Below are 27,286 nucleotides of genomic sequence, written 5' to 3'. Positions count from 1 at the left end.
TGCTGTGCTCCGGCGATCCTTCCGCCTCAGCCTTCCAAGTAGCTGGAACTACAGGCGCGCTACCACGCCTGCCTAATTTATGATTTATTGTAGAGATGAGGTCTCGCCAAGTTGCCCAGGCAGGTCACGAACCCGTGGGCTCAGGCAATTCACTCACCTCAGTCTCCCAAAGTGCTGGGATTACAGGCTGAGCCACCGAGCCCGGCCTAGGGAGTTCTATTAAAAGTTCTTCATTTGGAAAAGTATTTACTTCACCTACTTTTATTTTCTTTCTCAAGTTTGAGCCTTGACAAACACTCCTTTTGAATTTAATAGCATATGTCAAGTTCCTGTTTTGGGACGGCATGATTATAAAATTCTTAGTTTAAATGTCTCTGAATAGGGTTGGGCTCTGTGGCTCAGCCTGTAATCCTGCGCTTTGGGAGGCTGAGGCGAGTGAATTGCCTGAGCCCACTCAGGAACCCACTGGATGGGTTTGAGATCCATCCAGGCAACTTGGCGAGACCTCGTCTCTACAACAATCAAAAATTAGCCAAGCATGGTAGTGCATGCCGGTAGTTCTGGCTACTTGGAAGACTGAGGCGGCAGGATCGCTGGACCCTGGCAGCGTAAGGCTGCGGTGGTCAGGAGGGTGCCACTGCACTCCAGTCTGGGCTACAGAGTGAGACTCCAACTCAAAAAAAACCACTTTTTTTTAAAGTCTTTTAATAATCACAAAAATAAGATACAACTCTATCTTTTACATGCTCCTTATAGTGTCTCCTAGTTGTTCTAGCTATTTTAGCTAATTATTTTTACCCATTAAAAATTCCCTCATATTGTCTAGTATGGTTTGTATTTTTCATTTTATAATATCTCCAGTTACTGGATTTAGATAGTTAACTTCAGTGTTCTTTTTTTGAAGATGGATGTGAAATGATTTCGCATTGGACTGTGGGAGATCCTGAGGTAGAATGAGACAAAAAATTGGAAATAACTTTGACATCATTAAAGTGATGACTCCACTGAGCAACTTTTCATCTGTGTTCTAAGGAGTTTTTCATGTTTCCAAGTTTTCCCAATTTCACTAGTAATTCTGTGTTTTGAAATAAAAAGAAGGAACTATATTGGTCAAATTAAGCAGGAAGCAGACTTGTCTTCCTAAAATTATCACTCTCCAACTTAACAGTGTATAACTTTCTCCTGCTGAATGAGGTTTTGACATTCCACTCAGACTGCATTCCATGCTTGAAGCACATGAACACTTCATTGCTGCTTCTCAGCAGAGCTAGCCCTTGACTGCAATTGAACCTTCTATCTGCAGCCTTCTTCTCCACGAATCACAGGCTTTGTGTTCCTGTTTTGGTCATGGCCTTTGCCAAACCTGGAAGTCTCTTCCCCACTCTTTTCAAAGACAAACTTCAGTTTCATTCTTCCCAGAAGCCTCTGGTTTAATGTTCTTTTAGGCTTATCGACAGTTAATTATTTTCACTATCATAAGGTCCCTTTCTTGTTTCTAAGTCTTATTTTTTGACTAGATTAAAGATACTTGAAAATACATCCATTTTAATAAGATTCATCACATGGTTTCAAAAATACCAATTGAACTAAAGAAATTCAATATTCCAGTTAGGTGTGATGGCTCATGTCTGTAATCCTAGCACTTTGGGAGGCAGAGGCAGGGGAATTGCTTGAGGCTTTTGCTTTTGAGCTTTCAAATGACTTCAGAGGTTACAGTGGTTTGAATTTATTCTGATTCCAAGGTGATTAAAAAAAAAAAAAAGGTGAAATGCCTTCATTTGTGAAAGAAAAGACACTCACCAAAATTTTTTCTTTTTCTTCCTCCCCCACAAAATGAACTAATTTGGTTTAAGACATTAGTGAAACTACTTAAAAAGATAATGCTTTCATGAAAATTTGTGGTCAGAAACAAAATCAGGAAGCAAATCTCAACACTGGGCAATTTTCGAAGCTCACGTTTTAAGAAGCAACTAAATTGCAATTGCTTAGTGTATATAAATAGGAGTGTTTCCATAGAGCCAATTTAAGCAGCTTCAGTAATTGGAAAGAAAGAATTCTTTTTCATTCAGTCCTCTGTGTAATTAAATATTAAAATTTAAAAATTAAGTCAAATAGTTAAAACTAATAATGCAAAGTTTTATTCTCTTTTTCAAACATGGGAAGATATTTGCATTTCATTAATAAATTATTAGTATTCTTCTCTTTGAAGTCCTCAAGATGGAAGAAATCCCAGGGACTAAAGGGTTAGTTGTACATATTTTCATGTTAACATCCCATAAACCCTCTCAACCCACAATTGTTCCTGGGATAACCTGGAAGAGGCTCACCTCAGTGTTTCTGAGGTCCACTCCAGAAATTACCCTCAATCAGCCTCAGAATTGACCTCCTGGGAGGTGAGAGAAAGAATTCCTTTTGACCATGCTTGGTGCCTCAAACCTGTAATCCCAGCACTTTGAGGGGGTTGAGGGGAGGGGATTGCCTGAGCCCATGGGTTTGAGAATAGCCTGGGCAACTTATATCTTACATCTACAAAAGAAAAAAATCAGCCGGACATGGTAGCGTGCACCTGTAGTTCCGGCTACTTGGAAGGCTGAAGTGGAAGGATCGCTGGAGCCCAGCAGGTCAACGCTGGGGTGGCAGTGAGCATGCCACTGCACTCCAGCCTGGGTGACGGAATGAGACTAAAAATAAAAAATAAAATATAAATAATTGGCCAATGTTTATTAGGCAGCCATGTTTCTTCCCTTAAGGAGCAAAAGGAGAGACAAAAATAGAAGATGTGTTGTTCACTGTCAAGTCTCAAAATCTGGTTACAGGAACATGTATTTCAACATGAATTAGCTAAGAAAACAAACCAAGGCAACAAGAATGCTGGGACCAGGAAGTGGAAAGCCGTCAAGAGAAGCAGTTTTAAGGACCAAGGCTCCCACGCTTGCCCCTGGGACCACATAGTGTCTTCTCCCATCAAGGCTGTGCCTTCTGCTCCTCCTCATGTCCTCTGTGTACAAAGTGGAAGATGACGTGTCACAGCTTCTGAGTTGACAAGTTTTCCTAGTCTAAACTCTGCATAGCAATTGTGAACCCTAAGTCTAAATTCCTGGGAGAAGGAATCTGGCCAGCTTTTCTTGAGCTGGTTGTCTATTTTTGATCAAATTAGCTAGGGGACAAAGGTGGGTGTCACATCGTACAGATCTCTAATGCCTGACAACCTAAAAAAATACAGGTCTAGAAGTAATGATAACATTTTACATTTTAAAAAGATTTTTTTGCCCCTAGTCTGATCTTCCAAGGTGAGAACACCTGGACCCAAATTAATTTTAATGGTTTACTTAATACTTTAAAAACATACCTGAACATCATTAACTAAAACCTTTGTGCTTTTTGAATTTCTTATCTGACCTGTCCATGAATTTGTCCAAGTGAAAATGTATTTAGATTCTATTACATGGTGGGATTATTCACAATCCGAAGCATGGAACAGCTGTAGTATAAAGGATTGGAATGGCTTATAAAAAAAAAAAAAAAAGCGGTGCGTGTGTGTGTGTGTGTGTGTGTGTGTGTGTGTGTGTTGGGTTGGGAAGACAGAAGAGAGAAAGAAGATAGTGTATGTTTAGAGAGAGAGAAGTAGAATTAAATCATCCCATAGATGTACAGGAATTCCACTCTCCACATAAGTCCTCACCTTGTACACTAGGATTAGGGGTCTGAAAATGAATCCAAATAAATCATCAGGTCTTCCTTAGAGACTGATTAAGTGCTGGGATAGGAAAACTCGATGGCATTAGAAACATTTAGATTCATTTGTGTTGGTATTTTGCATGATCAGTGCTTGGAGATATCAGTTCTAACAGTTACATACCTTTACAATGGTCTTCAGAATGTAAAAGCAATTGACTCATTTGCTCTGAGTTCAGTTTATTTATGAGTAATTGGGCAATTCTAAACAGTTAGCTCCTATTTCATAGGCGTCTTTTAGGCACTGTCCAATTAAGTAGAGAGAACCAAATGAGGGTTGTGTGAAGGTTTTAAGACAGATATGTTTTGCATACAATAGAAATTTTTGGTTCTTAAGATTTGAAATGGCAAGATTACAAAGTGAAGCCAGCAAGGAGTCTAAATGCTCTTGAGTGTTTATGCTATTCACCTAGAACAATTCAAACCCTTATGTTTGATATTTCAAACTTTTGAGAGTCCAATTTAGAATAACTCTTCACTCAACAAATATTTACTAGCAACTGCAATTTTTTTGAGTTGTCAGTGGAGACAACTTTAAACCCAAGAACTGTAACTTGGCAAATTTAAAGATTTGTTTTTATAAACCATTTGGCTATCAAGCTGTGAAATAAATTTTGAATGGTCAATACAGTCATGTGCTGCATAATATTTCTGTCAACCAGGGACCATGTACATGATGGTGGTCCATAAGACTGTAATACTGTATTTTTACTGTACCTTTCTTATGTTTAGATATGTTTAGGAACACAAATGCTTACCATTGTGCTGCAGTTGCCTATAGTATTCAGTGCAATAACAAGCTGTACAAGTTTGTAGCCTAGGAGCAAAAGGCTATACCATACAGCCTAGGCGTGTAGTAGGTTTGAGTACTCTCTATGATGTCCACACAACCACTCAACAATGAAATCATCAAATGACACATTTTCCAGAACATAACCCCATCATCAAGCAATGCACGACTACATATCCAAAATTGTATATACTGTTTTTTTTAAGACAGTGTCAACTTATTTTGATAACATGGCCTTAATTTTATTCTACTTTATTTTGATAGTAATAAAAACAGAACCAGCCACATACAATTTTAAAAACCCACTCAAAACTTATTTTTCTTTGGTGTTTTTAAGGAGCGACGAAAATTTGGTCCCTTAGGATGGAATATTCCCTATGAATTCAATTCTGCTGACTTTTCAGCCAGTGTTCAGTTTATTCAGAATCACCTTGATGAATGTGATATTAAAAAGGTGAGTGAATTTTAAAAAATTTTTATTGCTGTCCTTAAAGCAGGGTTCTATGGTCATTTTCAGTCGATGACACAGAGTGAACTTACCAAGGTCACTTCAACCAACTTCAAAGGGACTGGACATACTAATCAGGTGTTTACTGGTCCCTCACACACCCACCCCTGGTCCCCAACAATCACATACGACAGAACCTATTGTAATAAGACCCAGTGTGCTGTAAAGTCTCACAGCCTTACTTGTATTCCACTCAGGACCCCAGTGATTTCAAGAAAAACTATGCCTTTAGTCAAACTTTTCCTCATAGATCTTACTCACACCTCCTCAGAGGTGCAGATTGTATCTGCCAGTCCATGTGAGTGTTCTTTTTCACCTTAAGTCACTTCTTAACTGTTAAGCTTATGCATATGAATAGCAATAGTTTCTAATAATGATCACTAACCATAATATGACACTTTATAGTTATCATGGTGTTCATGTATACAGAATCTCATTTTCATCTTCACAACTCTGTGAGGTAGGTAAAGAGAGCATTACTGTTACCCCATTTTACTGATGAGGCAACAGACAAGAGAGACTAAGAGACTTTTTTGAGGTCACAGGACTCAGAGCACATATTCAATTGTTCTCTCACACATGTAAAGGGCTTGCAAGTTAATGAGCCTCAGAACCTGTTTCCTTACCTATAAAATGGCCATGGTTTCTGTGAATAAATGAGTATTTGTGAAAGCACAGTGTAATAAGGGCTCAATAAATATAACTTGCTCCTGTCTCCCCTGCTCCTCCTCCCCATAGTAGGCCTCCAAGATGCTGTGATTATCAGTATGGTGATGGTGAGCCATGATGAATGCTTACTCTAGAACCAAGTCATCATTTTTCCTTGAAATGACAAAGAGATATTAAATTAAGAGCGTGACAATTTGATGAATAATTATATTGCATGGGTTTATATTCTGTGGTTATTTCCTATTTTGGTATATACAAATAATGGTTACCTTGAAATAGTTGCTTTGAAAGGCAACCAAACTGAAAAGCAAAAATTTAAAGCAAGAAAAAGAAATAAAAATCAAGCATCCTTACTTCTCCTACCCCAAGTGTGTTGAGGGTTTTTTTTTTAAATAAAAAAACAATTAATATCTGCAATATATTGTTACTGTGAGTGCTACAGAGATTAATACGTACTTTGATGTAGTTTTAGCACACAGAATATGATGGCAGAGGATTGGATTGTAGAAAATCTTGTGGATAAATAATTTTCCAGTTCTCATCTTTCTAGAAAATATATTACTAAGAAAGCATATTAAAGTGTTGATTACTTGATTTTCCTCCTTTCTTCACTAAACACCATTTTTTCCCTCTGTAACAGCTTGGCATTACCATAATGAGTATTATAGGTGATTATATCCCCAGAATGAAAAATGTCTTTTTACCTATTTAAAATAATCTGTGGGCAATATATTTACTCATGTTTAGTATTGTAGATTTTTCCTTGGTGAACAAACTGTAGCGGTTCCAGCCATATAATAGTGAAAGAGATATTAATATAAGATAATGAATAATTGTAAATGCGGTCTAGCTACTGCATCCTTTTCTAGATCTTGCCTAGAAAAGACCTGAAAATATTTATCATTTTTCAGACCTTTCCTAGGAAAGACCTGAAATATTTATCATTATCTGTTTAGATTGATACTGAATAATCCTTTTTTTATTTTTAACAAAGGGTGTATCATGGAATACGGTTCGGTACATGATTGGAGAAGTACAATATGGAGGCAGAGTGACAGATGACTTTGATAAACGTCTACTTAATTGCTTTGCTAGAGTAAGTCAATCTCAGGATGGGGGAAACAAGCATGGAGACACATTTCATTATGCTTTCCTATTTTTCATTAGTAATAGGCCTGCCAAACTTAAGAGAAAAAAATATATAAAGCAGAGCTGCTGTAAAGAATTAGCCAAGAAACACACACACACACACACACACACACACACACACACACACACACACACACCCCACCACCACCACCATCAACAACTATCAATCTACCTGGGGTCCAGAACAGAACAGTGGTGTTCTTATCGGTCTATGGCTCCTCTGGTCTGGATGAGCTGCTCATAGCCAGGCCCATCTCCCTCCATCCCTCCAACACGTTCCGCATTCTTCTGCCCCTCCCTCATGAGGAAGACTGGACGTCATTTCTATGTCTCTTTCTGTGAGTGCAGATCTCATGGTGATTTCAAGCCCTAAAAGAAATTATTAGGGGATTTGTCATAATTTCAATTTTAGTTTTCTCATCTCTTCCTATTAGGATGGACAACTGAAAATTGATAAAGTGTTCACTTTTCCTCTGTGCCAAATCAAATGCACATATAGCATGCTGATAAACATTTTTTAGAGAAAATTACTTTGTAGCAATTATGGCCCTCACATCAAGGATGAATGCTATAGATAACACCTTCCAGACTCAACTCTTAACATTTTCTTTTACGTTTAGAGAAGCAATATACATCATCTAAGAGGAAAAGATCAGATGTGAATATTTTATGGTTATTGAATTGTATCTTAGGACCTATATTGGTAATTCTCTGCTGTTATGATTTTTTTCCCCCTTAACAAAATTAAAACTGCAACAACAAAGCACAAGCCTTGAAGGTATTTTGATGAACTAGGGGTAGGCCAGAAAACTGACTTTCTTTTAACCCTTCCATATTTTTGCAAGTTTTTCTGGAAGCCAGATGTAGAGAAAGGGGGGAAATAATAAGTGTTCTTAAGCAGCGGTTTCCAACCTTTTGGCATCAGGGACGGTTTTGTGGAAGATAATTTTCCCACAAATGAGGGTGGGAGGGAGTAGGGATGGTTTTGGGATAACTCAAGAGCATTACATTTATCATGCACTTTATCTCTATTATTATGACGTTGTAATATATAATGAAATAATTATGCAGCTCACCATTATGCATAATCAGTGGGAGCCCTGCACTTGTTTTCCTGCAACTAGACAGTCCCATCTGGGGGTGATGGAAGTCAGAACTAGCATTACCACCTCAGCTCCTCCTCATATTATCAAGTATAGATTCTTATAAGGAGTGCACAACCTAGATCCCTCGAATGTGCAGTTCATAATAGAGTTCACACTCCTATGAGAAGCTAATGCTGTCACTGGAGGCAGAGCTCAAGTGGTAATGCAAACAGCAATGGGGAGTGACCGTGAATACAGATGAAGCATCACTGCTCACTCGCTGTTCACCTCCTGCTATCGTGCCCCAGTTTCCAACAGGGCATGGACCGATGGTCCATGGCCTGGGGGTTGGGAACCCCTGTTCTTATGGATGTGCAGAGGTTGGAACTTGCTGCTGGGAGTTCAAATTGGTAGACAGACCTCCTGGAAACCAGTCCAGTAATACTGAGATTAAGTATCCCAGGTAGACACACCCTAGAACATTTCTAGAAAAAGTTCACAAATGGGCATGTACAAAAATATTCATGACAACATTGTGTGTGGAGCTGATGGCAACTGTCATGGTTTGGTTTCCCTGGAAACAGTGATGGAGATTTGCATTTGAGGGACTCCCTCACTGTCCCCTGCCTCTCCCCCAGGGCATAACCTTGACTGAGGAAGTTCCCTCTGCCAGGGTGGTTCTGGAGAAGGGACAATACTGTGAGCCCACAGTAGTCAATACTCCAGACACCTGGAGGGTGAGTGTGTGGTTCTGAAGGAGGATCGGTGTGGCACATCATAGCATCTAGTACAAAAGCCTAAGAATCCTAAGAGAATAGATGAGATGTAGTGAATGAGCACAATGAAACACCATTGCTCACCCATCTGGGGGCACTTATTCATGTTGGGTGTGTGATGTGACTACCTTCCCAACCAGAATCCTACTTGAGTATATTTCCCTGAGAAACTCTCAGAATGTAAGGGGATATTATTAATAGCATTGTTTGTGGTAGTGGGAAGTTGAAGGCAACTTAAGTATCTCTTGTAGGGAAATAGATGAAGTTAAATGTCATTGGTACCTATAGTTGTATACAATGCGGCACTTAGAAGAAATGATCTAAATGACATAATGCATAGGTCTTAAAAACAGTGGCAAGTACAGAGCTTAAAAAAATAAAATGAGATCGGTAAAGTAATACATGGTTTACAAGGATACAGGTATCATTTACAAGGATAAATACACATCCAAGGACACCTATGAAACACACATAAATTGATGTCTTCAGAGGGAAGGAGACAGTGAGTGAGTATCAGGACAGACTGGGGAAAAACTAAAATAAAAGGGGCCTAGATTCATGAAAATAATAAAGCAAGGAGTATGAGAAACTCATCTCTGTATCTGAAGTTCAGAGGAGAAAAAAATGATTTTTTAGTATACTTTGTTACAATAGTTGAAGTACCTAAAATTGGAGTTTTAGCAGTGGAGAATGTGAAAAGTGGTTAGCTTCAGGATATATTTTACAGAAAGTACCAGCAGAATGCTGTTGGGGTCAAGTGTTTGGGTGAAAGAACAGGGAGTCATGGGCCAGTCACCCCTAGTTTTGACATAAGCAACTGGAGAGAGAATGGGGCTATTTACAGAAAAGGGGAAGGACTACAGTCAGAATGAGTTTTATTGGCTGGGGCTGGAAATAAGGAGCTCTGTTTTGGTCATAAATGGAGTTGTCTAAGACTGTAAGTTCCATGAGGGCAGGTACTTTGATAACATCAATGCCAATCTCTGAGCACCTGAAACAGAGCCTGGCACATACTAGGTGCTCAATAAATATTTGTTGAAGATCTGGAGGTCAGGGGTAGAGCTCATGGATGGAGAGAAAGATCTGGAATTCTTCAGGGTGCAGATGGTCACAGTAGAAAGCTGCTGAGTTGATCCGGAGCCTCAAGGGAGATGGAGTCAGGAACACAGGGAGGAAGAAGCATCATTTGTTCAGCCTGCTCCACCTTCAGGATCTCAAGATTCGCCTCCCTGACCCTGACCTCCTGTCTTTCCTCTTCCTCTACTTATTCTCTGTACCCCAACATTTGGCATTTGGGACCACAGAGGACTAGTCATCTGACCTCACCCTCTTGTAGAAGCCTAAAATTCTCCATCCTTTGGGCCTGGGCCTGGGTAGGCCTGGGGGAAGTGCATTTGGGAGGGTTGTCTCAGTTGTGCGGACTTTTTGGGCTAGAAGCACAGGGTTCTGTATCCAAGCCCCAGTTGGTTAGCTAAGTAACAGCAGTGCCCTCTTCATCCGGGTTATGTTTCTCCTTTATATCATCTGCTTCTGGCTTTTCTGAGCTCTGTCCTGCAATTTTTTTCATTTTTTTTTTTTAACCCCTGAATGGCTTCCCCAGACTCATCCCATCCCCTCTTTCAAGACTTTCCTAAGAGTAGCTCTGCCTTTAGTGGCTTCCATTCTCTGAGCAGCTGGCCCCTCTCCCTTCTTCCCACGGAATCTGCTCTTTGCCCTACACACTCTCCCACCTCCTGTCTCATCTGTCCCTTTCCCTCACTCATTCCCCTGGCTAGCCTGGATTCGTTTCAGATGGTCCTCAATAACCAGAGATGAGCTTGGGTCTCTAGCTCTGAGAACATGAAGTTACTGCATAAACCTGACAGTCACAGCCCTCTCAAGAAAGGCTACCAAAAAGCCCCAGAGACTCCACACCCTGCTTCTTCCTGTTTGATCTCATGCTCAGCCCCTGTCTTACCTTCTAACCAGCCACCTGCCTACGCTGCTGCTACTCCACCTCAGCCACGTCGTCCATGTGTGAAGCAGTTCAACTGTAAACCAGTGCCTACACATTGGATCATCTGTCCCTCTGACTTTTGATTTAAGGCTTATCTTTGAACCTCTATTTGTTTCCTCTGATCTCGGCATCTCTCCTTTAAAACCAACACTTCTAGAACCGTATTCAGTCTTCTTGGAGGATGACCACTTTTCTTTGTAGGTAACTGCTGGACTCTCACACAGTCATTTCATGTGAATTTCATAGTCTGTGTTTTGATTATACCCCAAATATTCTCCAAATTTGGTGAAACTCAGGGGGTGTGTGTGTGTGTGTGTGTGTGTGTGTGTGTGTGTGTGTGTGTGTGTAGCTATTTGTGTGCATAAAGTGATGGGAAAACAGGAAGAGACTACATTTTGCTTTTGCAAATCCAAGTCATCTGGCAACCCAGAATTGAGTGTGGTCATTTGTTGTCTGTGTGTTGAAGACCATGGCCTTTGCCTCCTTATGATATCTCCCTGCAATTTAAGTCATCCACGTCACACACACACAAAAATCTAATAATGACCATGCTCATAACACTGTTCTCTTTAATAACAACTTCCAACAATTTCTTAAATTAAGTGCCAGACCTCACCCTGACACAATAGTAACCCATAACATGACCTCACATTTCTGTCGTACTTCCTATGACTACATTCTGTCTACCCTAGATTTCATTATTTCCCCAATCTCCTCCCATTTTTGCCTCCTTTCTTCCATGCTCTTTGCTTGTGTGACCTCGCCAATCTATCAAAATCCTCTCTTTCAAAGCTTATCATCAAAAACCGCCTGGATAAAGCCTCTGCTGACATCCACCTGGCTTTTCGTTCTTCCTCCTTTAAGCCTTCTTAGTCCTTTGCTTATTTCTATTTCCTTCTAGTTCTTACCTTAGTGCACTTTGTATTGTGATTATTAGGTAATTGGCTTATCCCTCTACTGGGTCACAAGCTCCTTGAAGGAAGGGACTGTGTGTCTCTCATCTTTGCATTCTGTTCTGGTTCTAAGCTCAATGGCTTGTGCACAGGAGTTGAATAGAATAAAACGGAGAAAGTCCGTACACAGAGTATTTCAGAACAATCACTGGATTTAAAAAGAGCTGGAAGAAGACTAGGGAGGGAAGACACTAGAGAGTGTGACCAACTGGAGTCAGGTGTCCTTTTCACATCGAGTGCTCCGAGTGATTCAGACGTTGTGCCTGCATTTCCGCTCCTCCTGCCTCCCCATTATTTCCCACCCCACCGGGAAAATTGCTCTGTTAGACACAAATCATTGCCTCAAATCTGCCTCATAGGCATTCAGCATCAATTGTTTCCCCTTTTTCAGAATAAGCCTATTCACACCAAGCGTATATTTGTTCCTGCGTTGTTTTGTTACAGATAACCAATTCATATAGAAGGAAAAAAGGATGTCTTAAGGCAAAAAACAAGGCAATTGGATACATTTGCTTCTTGTGGACAGGAACATAACTTAATTAGCAAAGGAAGCGTTCCAGCTCAGGGCAGGAGGGGAGGGGTGTGTGTGTGTGTGTGTGTGTGTGTGTGTGTGTGTGTGTGTGTGTGTGTTTGAGTTTGAGACAGGGTCTCACTCTGTCACCCAGGCTAGAGTGCAGTGGCATGATCATGGCTCACTGCAGCTTTGACTTCCCGAGCTTAAGCCATTCTCCCACCTTAGCCTCCTGAGTAGCTGGAACATGCTACCGTGCCCAGCTAATTTTTTTTTTTCCAAACAAGATCTCCCTACATTGCCCAAACTGGTCTCGAACTCCTGGACTCAAGCAATTCTGGGGGAGACGTTTGTAAGGAGTTTTCCCGGGCCTGTGCCGGTGCTCAGTATTGTGTAAGCAAAACTAGCATGAGCCCAGTGTGGGAGAGCAGAAGGAGGTCTTGCTGCATGGGCTTTGCAGTATGTTTCCTTTCCTAAAATGGACTTGGGGGGTGTCAAATTACTTGAGCAGAGAGCTGACTTACAAAGTTGCTCCTCTCCTCTTCACTGTTAGCAAACACTTTCTTTGGTGTTAAACAGAGGCTAGGCCTAATTTTGTTCTGACCTCTCTCTTTTCTTCATATACGTGTTAATTATTCTATCAGTGGTGTGGTCAAGGTGCTCTCAAAATCAATATTAAAAACTCTATTAAAATGGAAATAAGGTAATCCTACCTCCTTTCTAGTAGCCGTTTTCATTTAGATGTTCATCAACTTTATTTCTCTTCTTTTCTCTCACATACAGGTCTGGTTCAGTGAGAAGATGTTTGAACCATCATTCTGTTTTTATACTGGATATAAAATTCCTTTGTGCAAAACTTTGGACCAGTATTTTGAGTACATTCAGTCACTGCCATCACTAGATAACCCTGAAGTCTTTGGGCTTCACCCTAATGCTGATATCACGTAAGTTCTTGGCACTTTTTAATTTGAAGGGGTCATTTGTAACTCAGCCTGGCAAAGACTGTGCATTTCATTTTCTCTCTTAATCTCTCTCCTTTCCCCGTTTTTTTATTTTACTGTGAAAAATAGTGTTGCTTCCTGTCTCCCAATTACAACTTTGTCATATCTCGGCCTGCTCTCCTTTCACTAAATCCTGATGCTCCGGTGTTGGTGACAACGTTAAGCTCTAATTTATGCATTGATTGCTTCTCCTCTATCGTATCATAAAACCAGTTTGTGTTAGTAGTACTGACAGGGGAGCAACACTCCAGCTCCTCATCTCTTTCTTCAAACCTTCGTTAAAAACATAATGCTCTTAAATAGGATCTAAAAGGCCAGCTGAATACAGCTAGGGGGTGAAGAGTCATATTCCTGCCTAGTCCTCCTTTTTTTTTGAGGTGGAGTCTCACTCCATCACCCAGGCTGGCACACTCACAGCTACCCCAGTATTGACCTGCTGGGTTCCAATGATCTTTCCGCCTCACCCTTCCAAGTAGCTGGAACTACAGGTGTGCACTACCACGGCCAGCTAATTTTTTATTTTAATGTAGAAACGAGGTCTTGCCAAGTTGCCTGGTCTGGTCTCGAACCCGTGGGCTCAGGCAGTCCACTTCCCTTGGTTTCCCAAAGTGCTGGGATTACAGGCTGAGTCACCGAGCCTGGCTTGGTCCTCTCATTTATGGTCTCTCTCCCAGACTTGTTTGCCTGCTTCCTTTTGTCATGAACTATCCCCGGTAGGCACAACACAGTGAGCACGTGAGCACACGACAAAGATGCAGGGCCCTGGGAGGAAAGAATGGCAGGGAGTGGGGTGTCTCAGCTCAGCATGAGGTCCCTGCTCCAGGTATCTTCAAGGTAAGAGGTAGCAAGATAAGAAATGACTTCTAGTCCTAACCCCATCTCTGACCATTCTTCCAAGAAGGTCTCACTCCTCCTCTCCTTAGAATCACCACCTGAAAATAAGATCACCCAGCTCCACGGGGAGACTTCAAGAATCTCGCATTCCAGCTGGAACCCTCTTCTGGATGAGTGTGGCCTCTGTGGCCCATCAAGGAAGGACCACTAGCTTTACATCCAGGATAGTGGTTTCAGGAAGTAGAAGGACCTGGAGCTCCCCTGGCAGACTATGAGCTGTCAGGACTGAGGAGTGTGGCCCCCTCTCTCCCAGTACCCAGCCTGTTGTAATTTTAACAGCTCTCTGTGGCAGGTGTGGTGGCTCACACCTGTAATCCCAGCACCTTTGGGGGCAGAGACAGGTGGACTGCTTGAGCCCAGGAGTCTGAGACCAGCCTGGGCAACATAGCGAGACCTCGTTTCTACAATAAATCAAAAAATTAGCTGGGTGTGTGGAGCACACCTGTAGTCTCAGCTCCTTGGGAGGCTGAGGTGGAAGGATCGCCTGAGTCCAGGAGGTGGAGGCTATCTATGGTGAGCTGTGATCATGCTAGTGCACTCCAACCTGGGTAACAGAGTGAGGCCCCAGTTCAAAACGAAAACAACCAAACAAGAAAACCTCTATGCAGTTGGACATGAATGTTCCCCACCTTCTGGTTCCCTGGCCCTATCCCAGGAATCAGCTACATTATTTACCCTCCCCTGAGCACTCACCTCGCCCCTTGCAGGAGGCATGCCCTGTTGGTCTCTTTATACCCTCATCGATCCAACCTTCTCCATGTCTTCTCATCTGCACCACGCTGCTTTTCATCTTCAAAGATATGAACATGACCGAAAACACCTGCAAATGCTAACACCTCTTTCAGCCCCGGTGATGGAATCACAATGGTTCTTTGGTGGTAACTTTAGCTGTTATTTAAAGAGGCTGTCATAAGTTAACTGTGGATGGAAGTGAAGAAATAAAAAGGATTCTTCAGGGATCAGTTTGACAATCAACTTATACATTATCTGAAAGAGGAAGTACAGTGAAGTAGTTTTGTTTAGCTGAGACTTCAAAGTGTGAGTCAGAACACATCACCCCTTTGCTCAGAACCCTCCTAAGGCTCCTGTCTCTCAGGTCATGACAATGACCTATATATAGGTGACCTACAAAGCCCAATCATGCCATCTGCCCCCCACCTCCTGACCCCAGCTCCTCTGCCCTCTCCTTGCTTCGTGCCCACTCAGCTCCAGCTGGCCTCAACTTCCTGTTACTCAGGCCACCCGGTGCCCACCACAGGATACTTGCACTTCCTGGAACATCCTTTCTCTTACATTTCATTGTGACTCATTCTTTTACCTCTTCTGGTCTTTGCTTAAATGATACCCTTTCAGTGACTCCTTTCCCTGGTTACCCTATTTAAAAATTACAATCCACTCCCCAAATCCTGCCCCAGACCCTGTTGCACTATTTTGGGATTAGTATGTTGATACCAATCTGTGTAGTGCCCTCTTACTTGCAATGTATGAGAGTGCTTGTTTCTTCAGAGTCACATCCACAGAGTGTTGGTGAAATGTTTGAATTTTCAACAATATAAAGGTGAGACACAGTATCTTAGCATAATTTTAATTTACTTATTTTGAGTGAAATTGAGTACATTTTCATATAATTATGGGCTCTTTACATATAGTCTGCTCATTTTTTTCCAATATAATTTCGATTCATTTTCTTCAATTTTAAGATTTAATTACATTTTATGTTACCAGCTCTTTGTGATATGCATTGCAAATTTTTTTTCTCAGTTTGTCATTTTATTTTTAACTTTGCTTACGATTTATTTTTCCATTGGTCAGGTAGAAATTGTTATTATTGTTGTTTTGGTGTACTTTTATTTTTATGTAGTCTAATTTGTGACTTCATAAATTTTGTTCTTGTTGTTACATCTAGATTTTTTGCAATAGTAAGAAGGCCTTTTCCCGCATCAGGATATAAAGGAATCATCTATATTTTCTTTTAGTACTTGTATGGCTTCATATTTTACATTTAGTTCCTTTAATCATTTGGAATTTATTGTGGTAGAAGTATGGATGAAATTCTATGTTTGTTCAAATAGCAATTAAGGCATCCTATCACCAGTGATTTCAGAGGCTCCCTTTAACATAGACAGAATTTTCACATGTACTCATGTCAATTTCTGGGCTTTCTATTCTGTTTTCTATTCTATAGCAGTTTGTTTTAAATTTAGAGACCCTGGTATGTTTTAATGTCTGATAGTTTTATTGGTCCCCCTCTCATTGCTCTTTTTTCCCCCTGAGCTTGTATCCTAGTTATCATTGCATGTTTATTTTTCTATTTTTTTTTTTAAATCAGAAATGGGTGTTGAATTTTGTTGAATGCCTTTCAGCATCTATGGAGATAATCATGCGATTTCCCCCAAATATCTAAAAATCTGGTTAACTATATGACTAGATTTCCTAACTTATATTATTGATAATTATGCAGATAATCTGGAATCCATGCCACTTGGTCTTGGTATAGCCTTCTTCCCTTCATGTGGGGATGCACTCTATTCATAGCTCATTGGGTGTTTTTCACTGATATTCATAAATGAGAGTGGTCTAGAGTTTTTTGTGGTATCTCTATCAGGTTTAATTATTCATCCTTGTTACACTTGCTTTACACAAATTTGGAAGTTTTCCTAAGCTCTGGGACAGTTTCTGAAGTGTTAGATACTTGAAGGTGTGGTAGAATTCTCCTGTGAAACCATATGGGCACAGTGCTTTTTGGTGGAGCTAGTTCTTTGATATCTTTATTTTTCTTTTGTCACTACTGCAGTCATTTTTTTTTTTTTTTTGTAAATTGTGTTCTCCTGGGAAATGATCTGTTTCATCTAGTTTTTCATATTTTATCAAGTTAGGTAAAGAAGTTATTAACCTGCTGGGATGAGCTGGACTCAATACAACTCAAAGAATGAAATTGTTTTTTCCTTGCACTACACTGAGTCCAGTTCATTCGGTAAACTTATGACAAGTCTAAACTTGTTATAGACATGTGGGTGTAACTCTAGCTCTGTAGACTTGGTCTAACATCTGATGACAGCTTGAAGCCAGTCTGCTCACTCTCTTAACATCATCTGTCAGGACAGCTGTGCTCAACCACTTTGCTCTGGTGGGCCAACACATCCCAGAGAAAGAGGAAGGAGGAACTTAGCATTGACACGGATGAATACCACCCCAGGACCAAGGGCTCCTCTTAAAAGGGTTCCCCTGCCATCCCACTCAGCAGGTTCTCAGTCATCTGCAGCAAAAGCACATTGTGGCAAAGTAAAAAAGTATGCTGCGAAATCCAAAAGGCTGCAAAGCATGACTGTAGTAGGGTCAATCCTCAGTGTATTGTCCAGGTAGCAGTGTGATCTAGTATCGCCCATTCTTTAAAAAGCCTTCCCTTCCCTTCACACACCTCTCAAATCTACTGCCTCTGTTCCACTCGCACTCGAACTTCCTTTATAGTCATTTCCATCTTCCCTCCTGAGTGGAGCTTGTCTATTTCAATGAACTTCAGAGCATCAGTATGCCAACCATATGTTATCTGAACCTCTCCTCTGTTCTCCACAGTCATTTAGACAATTTCTATGTGGTATCCACTGGGATGTCTTTCAGGCAGCTCAACCTATAAAAGCCCCAGACCAAACTTGATTCCTTCTGCCTCTGCTCCATCTCAATGGTTGCCCACAGCACCTAGGATAAAATGCAAGTTCTCTGCCATCGCTGACAAAGCTCATCTCTCCACCTCAGCTAGGACACCCATTATGACTAATTGATACCCTGGAGATACTGTGGGTAAATCCAGGCATATGAGGATTAGAGAGGACAATGGGGAAGAGTGAAGCTGCAAGACAAGTCTCGTAAACGAGACTGATAGGACTTAGTGAATACATAACAATGACCGAAAACCTTCTATAGTTTTTTATCCTTTTGTTGCTGCTAACTGGTGGGTAGGAGGGCATGGCAAGCCTTATACCTTTTATCAAGTCTCTCTTGATACAGTACACACCCAGAGGCCTGCATGTCATCGCTGGCATGTGTGCTGTATAGGAAGATGTCAGCTAGCTTCTTCCAAAATAGTGGCAGGATCTTGCCATCTTTCACAACATGAGAGAGTTCAAGTAAAAAATCCCTGGACCTCTGCCTGGAATGGAAGGTTATTTCCACTAAAGGCCACTGGCAGGTCTGTGGCACTCCTTCATTGTTCTCTCTTCATCCTCAGTTTCCCATTTGGTCTTCCCCGGGGGCTTCGCCACCTACCCCTGGTGCCCTTTCCCCAGCACGTCTTGGCCCATTTCTGGTTTCTGCTCAGGCAGTAGGTTATGTTCCGCAGCTGTCTGTTTGGTTCATTTTCTTGGCCTCTGAGTAAGTCTTGTCCTAGATTTGGTTCTCCTTTCCTCTGGTTTTTGAAACATCTGGTGAATGGCGTCCTGTCTCACTCATCCTGGCAAGTGAACTGGCCTTGGAGGACTTCACAGCAATCCTTTACTGTTCCCCCTAGAGCCACCAGGAGGCAGTAAGTAACAACGGACAAAGCATCCCAGCTAAAACCCACTTCTGGTCTTCACCTAATGACCACCTTCCCACTCTGGCGTGATGTAATGCTCCGATTCTATGGGATACGAAGGAAGTAATCCAAGATGCCCCTGGCATTGCTGGTCCAGGAGCTGAGGTGGCGGAAGGTTTGAGAACAGCAGTCCTTTCCAGAGAAAGTTACAGAGTCCTGTTGGGGGCATGTTGAGTTGGGAAGGCCAGTGGGATATATCTAAGTGGGTCAAGAAATGTGGACTGGAGCCCAGGTGAGAGAGTTGAGTGCATATGTGCAGAGATAACAGTTGAACCTACGGGGGAGGAGGGGGGATTTTCTAAGAGACATTGGCTAAGTCTGTGTGAATGTCCCCCGCCAGAGCACTCATTAATTTATCTGACCACCCATGCTGTTTAACAGCTCCCTTGCTAGATAGTCTGACGGCTATCACTGGACCACGGGAGAGAGAGAGAACTCAGTGTCTCTTGTTTATCTGAATCTGCACTCAGATGTTAGCATCCATGAATTTAAGAGAGGAAGGAGATTTGAGGAAGGGGACCACAAGTGTCTCTCCTTGGTCCTTGCGTAAGAAATGCAGAATCTCTGAAGTAGAGGGAGAAATCAAGCTGAATAAATGCTTTAAAATAAGTAAAATCTCTCCCAAGAGCTTAGGTATCTTAGTGACAGGAACCATGAAAATGCACAGTTTATTCACATTTCATTATGTAGATTTATAAGGTTCCAAAGACTCTGCAAATTCAACTCTCTCAATGTCAAAAACAGTTATTTATTTTCAGTCTTTTTCTCATTAGCAGCTATGCATATCTTTCTACCTTCTGAAATTTATCAAATGCCTTATTATAACTTTTATATTCATTTCTGTGCAGTACAAACTTAAATGTTTTCCTTTTAATATTAGCTGACACTTTTTAGCTTTAGATTTTTCTTAAAGGATGCTCATTGATATTTCATATGCAAAGATGTATATAAATCTAGATTGATTTGGATATGGCAGTGCACTAACATCTTGTTAGAAAGTTAATTGTTTATCTTATAGATGGTTCTGTTTTTTCAGTTGTTTTGTACTCTATTATTCATGACCCTGACTTCCCAGAACCAAGGACAATATGAGCTTCTTCCTATATTTACTCCAAAGTAAATTTTCTTACAGAAGTAACTCAGGACCAAAGCTCATGGACTATTATAGTTTTTGTTCTTTGTCAGAGCATTTAAGGGGACTGTCCTCCTGAAAGCCCTTGGGCTTTTGTGGCCTATAGAAATATTTGCAATTCTCCATTATAGCTAGCTAAGTAGACTTCTGCCTTTCATATCTTTGCAAACATAAAATCACTTTGTGGAAAAAGAAATGTGAGTGATACGGCTCTGGAATACCAGGGCATGACGTTCTGTGCCTGATGACGTGTGGTGGAGAGATGACCTGGAGAGCTTGGCTAGCTCTTATTCAAAATGGATTAACCTTTTAGGCCTCTTCCCAACATCTGGGGGACTTGGCCAGGGTCAGCAGAGAGCAAGATGATCATACCTGCAGTGGCGTGTGCTATTGGTACTCGGCCACTGGTGCAGAGCACGTTTCCAGTGGACTTCAGCTGGAAATGATCGACAGAGCCCCTGAGAATCCCAGATATGGGTGGGGGCTTTTCCTTTCTTTATTTGTAGCTAGAACAGGTAGGAAGAATGAAAGCTGATTTCCTTAGCATGACCAGAAATTTACTATGGTTTTCCTTTCTTTGACTTTTAAAGATCCATGTTGATAATATAATAATAAGAATTGTTTTCTGTCACCCTCAAATTATATCTTTCTGATTCTCTTGTTTTGAGTACTATATATATGGCACAAAAGGCATTTGCAAACCATTCCTGAATTTTGAAGTAGGGTACAATCCCGGTTTTAGAAATCATATAAAGTGTGAAATACAAATAACTCCGAGGGGGGGATTTTGCCAAAACAAATAGCCTATGAAAACAAAATGAAATTATCAAAAGTCAAGGACCCAAGGATGTTGAAGGGTGCCAGGAAATAGAAAGACAGTGATAATATACTATACTTTTACCATAAGAAGGAGCACTTAACTGTTTGTGCCCTATAAATACTGGAGAATCATTCTCCTTTATACTTGAGGTTTAATAAAATTCATGCCAATTGGCCTCAATTCAGCAAACAAATATTTGTTGAGAACTTACTGTCTGGCCAACTTGAGGATACAAAAATTAGTAAGATGCAGTCTTTGCCCTTGGAGCACATCACTACCAGGGAAAATGGATGGATGGAAAGTATTTATGGAATACAATATGGCAAACTCTAAAATCAGGTGCAGGAGCAATACATTCAACTCGTGGATCAAAGAAAGCTAGCGAGAGAGTCTCCAGTCGAGCTGTGCCTTGAAAGATGTGCACGAGTTCTTAGGTTGGAGATGGGGTGGGGAGGAAGTGGCAGCGGGACCGGGAGAAGAAGAATAGAGGGCAAGGAAGAGGAACATAGTGAGCAGTAAGGACCAAGTCACAGACTGGGGCGTGTACACGAGGAGCAATCTGAGGAAGGGCATGAAGATGTGAAGTTATGTGGTATGTTCTGGAAAACAAGTCCAGGGTGCCTAAAGCATGGGGGGTGGGTGCTTGAAGAGAGGGGTGAGTGATATGCAGAGTGTGACTTTATGACGGTTTGGGGTATTGTGCCAAAGTGTCCGGGGCAGTTTTGAAGGAAGCAAGGATGACGATGAGGGAATGGATGCTGGAAGTGATTTGGAAATAGGACTTAAAGACCAAGAAGGCCTGGGAGTCACATCCAAGAAGAGGCTGTCTCTGAAAGGTCTGGGATGGGCAACTGAGCCAAGACATCGCTGTCATTACAGGAGGTGGGGCAAAGAACAGTTCAGGTGAGAGTTATGGTTTTGGATTTGTTTAAGCAAAGAAAGAGAGCTCTAGGACTCCAGGGAAATGTGGCTATACACACAGTTCATGATAAAGTCACAGGTCTAATGTTACCCAGCCTTGCCTGGTATTTTGTGGCTGGCTGTGAGACATCAGTGATGGTGACTCTCCCATCACTTCCAACAACAATTCATCCACATGTTCTATCTTTACTGTATCTAATGCTGGAGAGAGAGAAATTATGGAGTAATATGAATCACATACGAGTGTACATTTCTGAAAAAATGTACATGATTACATGTGGATTCTTGACTTTTGATAAAACTTTATTTTGTTGTCCCATCAGCTATTTTCATAGGATTTTCTCCCTCAGAGTTATTTGCATTTTTCTCATGCAGTACTTTTGATAACTTTAAAAAGTTTATTTTATTTTATTATAGAGATGTGGTGTACAAGTCAGGATCAGCTACACAAGTAAGCTTCATGCAGTCGAGGTTTGGGCCTCCAACTGGTCCTCACTTCCCCTGGTTGGGACCCAGGTACCCTTTGTGTTGTTGCATGCTCCCCCGCTCCCCTGGCAGTGTCCAGCAACTACTGAGCCCTCCCTTTTGCTAATGTGACTGATGTTCAGGTTCCACTTATGAGTGAGAACATGCAGTATTCTGTTCTTTGTTTCTGTGATGGATCATTAAGTACAACGGTCTCCAACTCCATCCAATTTGCTGTGAAGTCCATTATTTTGTTCTTCTTCATGGCTGCATAATACACCATGTATATGTACCACATTTTCTTTATCAGTTCACTTTCGAAGGGCAGTAGGGTTGGTTCCACATTGTTGCTATTGTGAGTGGTGCAGCTATAAACATGTGTGTACAGGTGTCTTATTTGTGAAGCAATTTATGTTCCTCCGGGTATATTCCCAGGAGAGGGATTGCTGGGTCATACATAAGGTCAATTTTTAGTTCTTTTAGGAATCACCACACTGCTTTTCATAGAGGTTGAACTAGCTTGCCCTCCCACCAACAGTGTAGAAGCATCCCCTTTTCTTCTAAATAACTAGGATTGTGCCTTATTTCAGAACTCAGGAAGGGGGTTGCAAATGCTTTTTGTGTCATTTTACTAGAATGCTTGGCTCTCTATTCATATGCTCAACTGTGTGCACGTTTGATATATTCATCTTTCAAATTTCAAATAAATGTCTTATAGGACGTTCTAAAACCACAACATCCAAATACAGGTTGGCTCACGAAAAATGATACAATAATTTTTAAATTATATATAAAACACAGTATTAAATCAGTTTTCATTTATCAAAAATCAACTTTTCCTTTCCGTTCATTCATATGTTTCAAGGTAATCAGGAGATAATCCCCCAAACTCTGGGCAGAGTTAAAAACACTTGCTAGGTCTCATATCCGAACCCTCATAATCACTACACCTCACTGAAAGTCCAGTGTGTCAACCTGACGCCAGGTGCATTTGCCATGGTATAATGTTTGGAAAGGATACAGGATTTCGGATATGCATGTTTGGGTCCAGCTGTGGGATTCTACCTGCTAATCAAATGAAATGCTGAGGACAGAGCATCTCCTTCATCCCTCAGCTTCATCCCTCAATGAATCCAAAGGCTGGCTGCATAGGATTCCCTCTGTTCCCCGCAAATGCAGCTTTTTCATAAGCACGGGAGCCTGAGATAACTCTGTCAGTAACTTCTTAGGATTCTTCCAGTTAGTGTGGTAGGCTCCACAAAACATTTTTAAATTCACACCTAGGAATGAGGAGAAAGAAGGGTGTAATTCTCTCTTTCTGTATACTCCAGAGAAAAAGCAGAAGGGGAAGCCTTTCTGGTGGGGCGTAAAGAGTAAGGATTTGTCAGGTTTGTGTCAGTGAACCTGAAATGTTCATCACTGATTCATCTCTGTTGAGTTCTCAACTGTTTTGATGGACTTTGCCCACGGAGATTTACTGTTTCTCTATTTTTCAAAATGAAAGTGGTTTTGATACTCTTTATTATAAAAATCATACTTTCCTATTGAGAAGCAATGGGCAATACAGAACAATACAGAAAAATAAAAAGCAGCAAGTAGTAACTACAGAAAGAGCTCATCATACCAAAATCTCACTGTAAAAATACCCTTCTAGATTTTTTTCAGCGCCTATAAGCACAATATTGTCAACAAAGAATTAGATCGTACCATAACTGGTTTTTGTGCCATGCTATTTTTATTTTATAATCTCTTAGTGATACCTCACCTTGTCAATGAATATAGGGCTACATATAGACTTTTATATAACTTTACCAGGATTTATTATTGCAAAAACTATTATAAAGTCTCATACATATATCTTTGTTCACTTGTCTGATTATTTATCTGTAAAATTCATTATTAAATTTTGAATAGGCCAGGCGTGGTGGCTCAAGCCTGTAATCCCAGCACTTCTGGAGGCTGAGTTGAGGGGATTGCCTCAGACTACAGGTTTGAGAACAGCCCGGTTAACTTAGTGAGACCTCATCTCTACAATAAATAAAACAATTAGCCGGGCGTGGTAGTGCACCTGTAGTTCCCATCACTTTGGAAGGCTGAGGCAGAAGGATTGCCAGAGCCCAACAGGTTGAAGCTGGGGTGGCCGTGAGTGTGCCACTGCACTCCAGCCTGGGCGACAGAGTGAGACGCCAACTAAAAAAAAATTTTTTTTAATAAATACAAAATAATATTTATAGCATAAGTATAAAATATAAAGAACATATATAAAATTGAAATACAAAAGGATATTTATAGCATATGTATACAATATAAAGAGTAAATATAAAATCTTGCTTTTTTTTGACTACTATCTCTGTGTTTGCTTCTTTTCTTGGTTTTCTGCTAAATAAGACTTTTCCCATTCCATATTTCCCCCTCTGTTACTTGGGAAGTTATATACTTTGTTTCTGTTCTTTCACTAGTTACCCTAGAAATCTTTTTTTTTTTTAGTTGTAGTCTCACATCATTGCCCTGGCTGGAGTGCAGTGGCACACTCATGGCCACCCTAGTGTTGACCTGCTGGACTCTGGCAATCCTTCCACCTCAGCCTTCCAAGTAGCCAGAACTACAGGTGTGCGCTACCATGCCCAACTAATTTTTTATTTATTGTGGAGATGAGGTCTTGACAAGTTTCCCGGGCTGGTCTCAAACCCGTGGGCTCAGGCAATCTACTCATCTCAGCCTCCCAAAGTACTGGGATTACAGGCTGAGCCACTGAGTCCGGCTCACCCTAGAAATCTTAACATCTATTCTTTTTTTAAAAATATTACTGTCTTTTAATGTTCTTCAGCATAATATAAAATGTGATCATAGCAATATCGTATTTTATTTGGGAAAACAAGCATAGAAGCTGTTGAGCGGCAACCTTTAGCCTCCACAGGAAAGCATAGAAAACCACACTGCACAATGAGCAGAAAATGGAGCCAGTGCAGAGAGCAGTGTAGACACAAAAGAGACAATGTGGCATCATGAAGAGAGTATCTCCAGATGGCGTTTGTGTTCCTGGTTCTAGTTCTGCATGAGGCTCCTTTGTGCTTCCTAACTTCAAGATTTATTTTTTTATTTTAAAGATGTGGGGTACAATTCAGGATTAGGTAGATAAATGGTTGTTGTACAGGTAAAATTTGGGCCTCCCTTTGATCCCCACTTCACCTGGTTTGAGATCAGGTACCACTATTGATGTGACGTGCCCCCCATCCCGGGCAGCATCCCACTACTACCAATCCCTTTCTTATCGTATTAGGGTAATTGTTCAGGGTCTGCTTATGACTGAGAACATGTAGTACTCAGTTCTTTGTTTCTGTGATAGATCACTGAGTATGATAGACTCTAAATTCACCCAAGTTGCTGTGAAGTCCATAATTTTGTCCTTCTTTATAGCTGTGTAATATACCATTGTGTAGATGTACCATTTTTAAAGAATCCAGTCCGCTTTCGATGGGCAGCATTGTTGGTTCCATGTTTTTGCTATTGTGAATAATGCTGCAATAAACATGCATGTGTAGGTATCTTTTTTTATAGAACGATTTGAGTTTCTCCAGGTTATAGTCCCAGAAGTGAGATTGCTGGACCATATGGAAGGCTGATTTTTAGATTTTTTTAGGAATTGCCAGACTGTTTTCTACAGAGGCTGTATTAGTGTACACTCCCACCAACGGTGTAGAAGTGTTCCCTTTTCTCCGCATCCTCTCCAGCATCTGTTGTTTTTTGAGTTATTGATGATGGCCATCCTGATGGAGTTAGGTGGTATCTCAGTGTGATTTTAATTTGCATTTCTTTGATGATTAGTGAGTGAAACTGAGCACTTTTCCATGTATCGGTGCTAGGTATCTGTGTTGGGTGCTAGTATGTCTTCTTTTGAGAAGTGTCTATTCATATCTTTTGCACATTTTTTAATAGAGTTGTTTGTTTTTTTTCCTTTCAGCATATTTGATTTTCTTGTAGATCCTAGATGTTAGACTTTGTCAGATGTACAGTTGGCAAATATTTTTCCCAGTCTGTGGGATATCTCCCCACTGTCTTGATTTCTTTTGCTTTGCAAAAACTTTTCAATTTGATGAGTTCCCACTTGTCTATCTTATCTTTTATGGTATGGGCATTTGGGGTTTTGATCAGGAATTGGTTGTCAGTTCCAATTTCCATAAAGATGTTGCCTGCATTTTCTAAGATTCTTATAGTTTGAGGTTTTACGTGTAGGTCTTCGATCCATTCAGAGTTGGTTTTTTGTGTATGGTGATAGGTAGGGGTTCTGTTTCAATCTTCTGCATGTGGTCTGCCAGTTTTTCCAGCACCATTTACTGAGTAGGTTCTCTTCCCCCCAGTGATTGTTAATGGAGGCTTTGTTGAAGATGAGTTGGTTGAGAAATTGAGGTTTTGCTTCCAGAATCTCTATCCTATTCCATTGGTCTATATGATTGTTCTTGTACCAACACCAGGCTGTTTTGATTATTGTAGCCTTATAGTAAAGTTTACAGTCTGGAAGTGTGATACCTCCCGCTTTGTTTCTTTTACTAAGGATTGTTTTGGCTATTCATGGTCTTTTATGTTTCCTTATGAATTTCTATATTGTCATTTCCAGGTCTGAGAAGAATTATGTTGATAATTTAATGGGTATTACATTGAATGTGTAGATTGCCTTTGGTAGGATGGACATCTTAACAATGTTGATTCTTCCGATCCATTAGCATGGAATATTTTTCCATTTGTTTGTGGCTTCTTTGATTTCTTTGAACAGTGTTTTGTAGTTTTAATTGTAAAGGTCTTTCACTTCACTGGTTAGGAAGATGCCAAGGTATTTCCTTTTTTTGTGGCTATTGTGAATGGGATTGTGCTTTTTATTTGTTTTTTTGCCTGTTTGTTGTTGGTGTATAAGAACGTGACTGTCTTTTGCATGTTTATTTTGTACCGTTGGGACTTTGCCAAAGTCCTTTATCAGTGCAAGACGGTTTTTAACAGATTCTCTTGGGTTTTCAAGGTGTAGGATCATATTGTCAGCAAAGAGGTATAACTTAACTTCCTCTTTTCCTATTTGGATACTCTTGATTTCCTTCTCTTGTTTGATTGCTCAAACTAGGATTTCCAACACTATGTTGACCAGGAGGGGTGAGACTGGACAAAACCTTGTCTTATTCCAGTTTTCAGGGGAAATGCTTCCACTTTCTGTCCATTTAGCAGTATGTTGTCTTTGGGTTTATTGTAGATGGCTCTTACTGTTTTGAGGTATGTTCCCTCTATGCCTAGGTGTTCAAGGGGTTTTAACAAGAAGGGATGCTGA

General features: G+C 40.8%; 1 protein-coding gene across 1 annotated transcript in view; it reads left to right on the top strand.

Annotated features, from left to right (window-relative positions):
* The window catches only part of LOC103255884 (dynein heavy chain 8, axonemal-like), a gene marked incomplete at its 5' end in the record, with an annotated part of 122,961 nt that overhangs the window by 65,113 nt on the left and 30,562 nt on the right, over positions 1-27,286 (top strand). Inside the window, 3 exons of the mRNA XM_008053806.2 lie at positions 4,863-4,979; positions 6,697-6,798; positions 12,956-13,116. Coding sequence (XP_008051997.1) covers positions 4,863-4,979; positions 6,697-6,798; positions 12,956-13,116 — 380 coding nt within the window. The remainder of the gene's footprint in view (positions 1-4,862; positions 4,980-6,696; positions 6,799-12,955; positions 13,117-27,286) is intronic.

This window comes from Carlito syrichta, unplaced genomic scaffold (assembly GCF_000164805.1).
Source record: "Carlito syrichta isolate Samal-C Ts95f unplaced genomic scaffold, Tarsius_syrichta-2.0.1 Scaffold288613, whole genome shotgun sequence".
Lineage (NCBI taxonomy): Eukaryota > Metazoa > Chordata > Mammalia > Primates > Tarsiidae > Carlito > Carlito syrichta.
The sequence above is the reverse complement of the archived record's forward strand: the minus strand, read 5'-3'. Positions and strand labels throughout refer to the sequence as shown.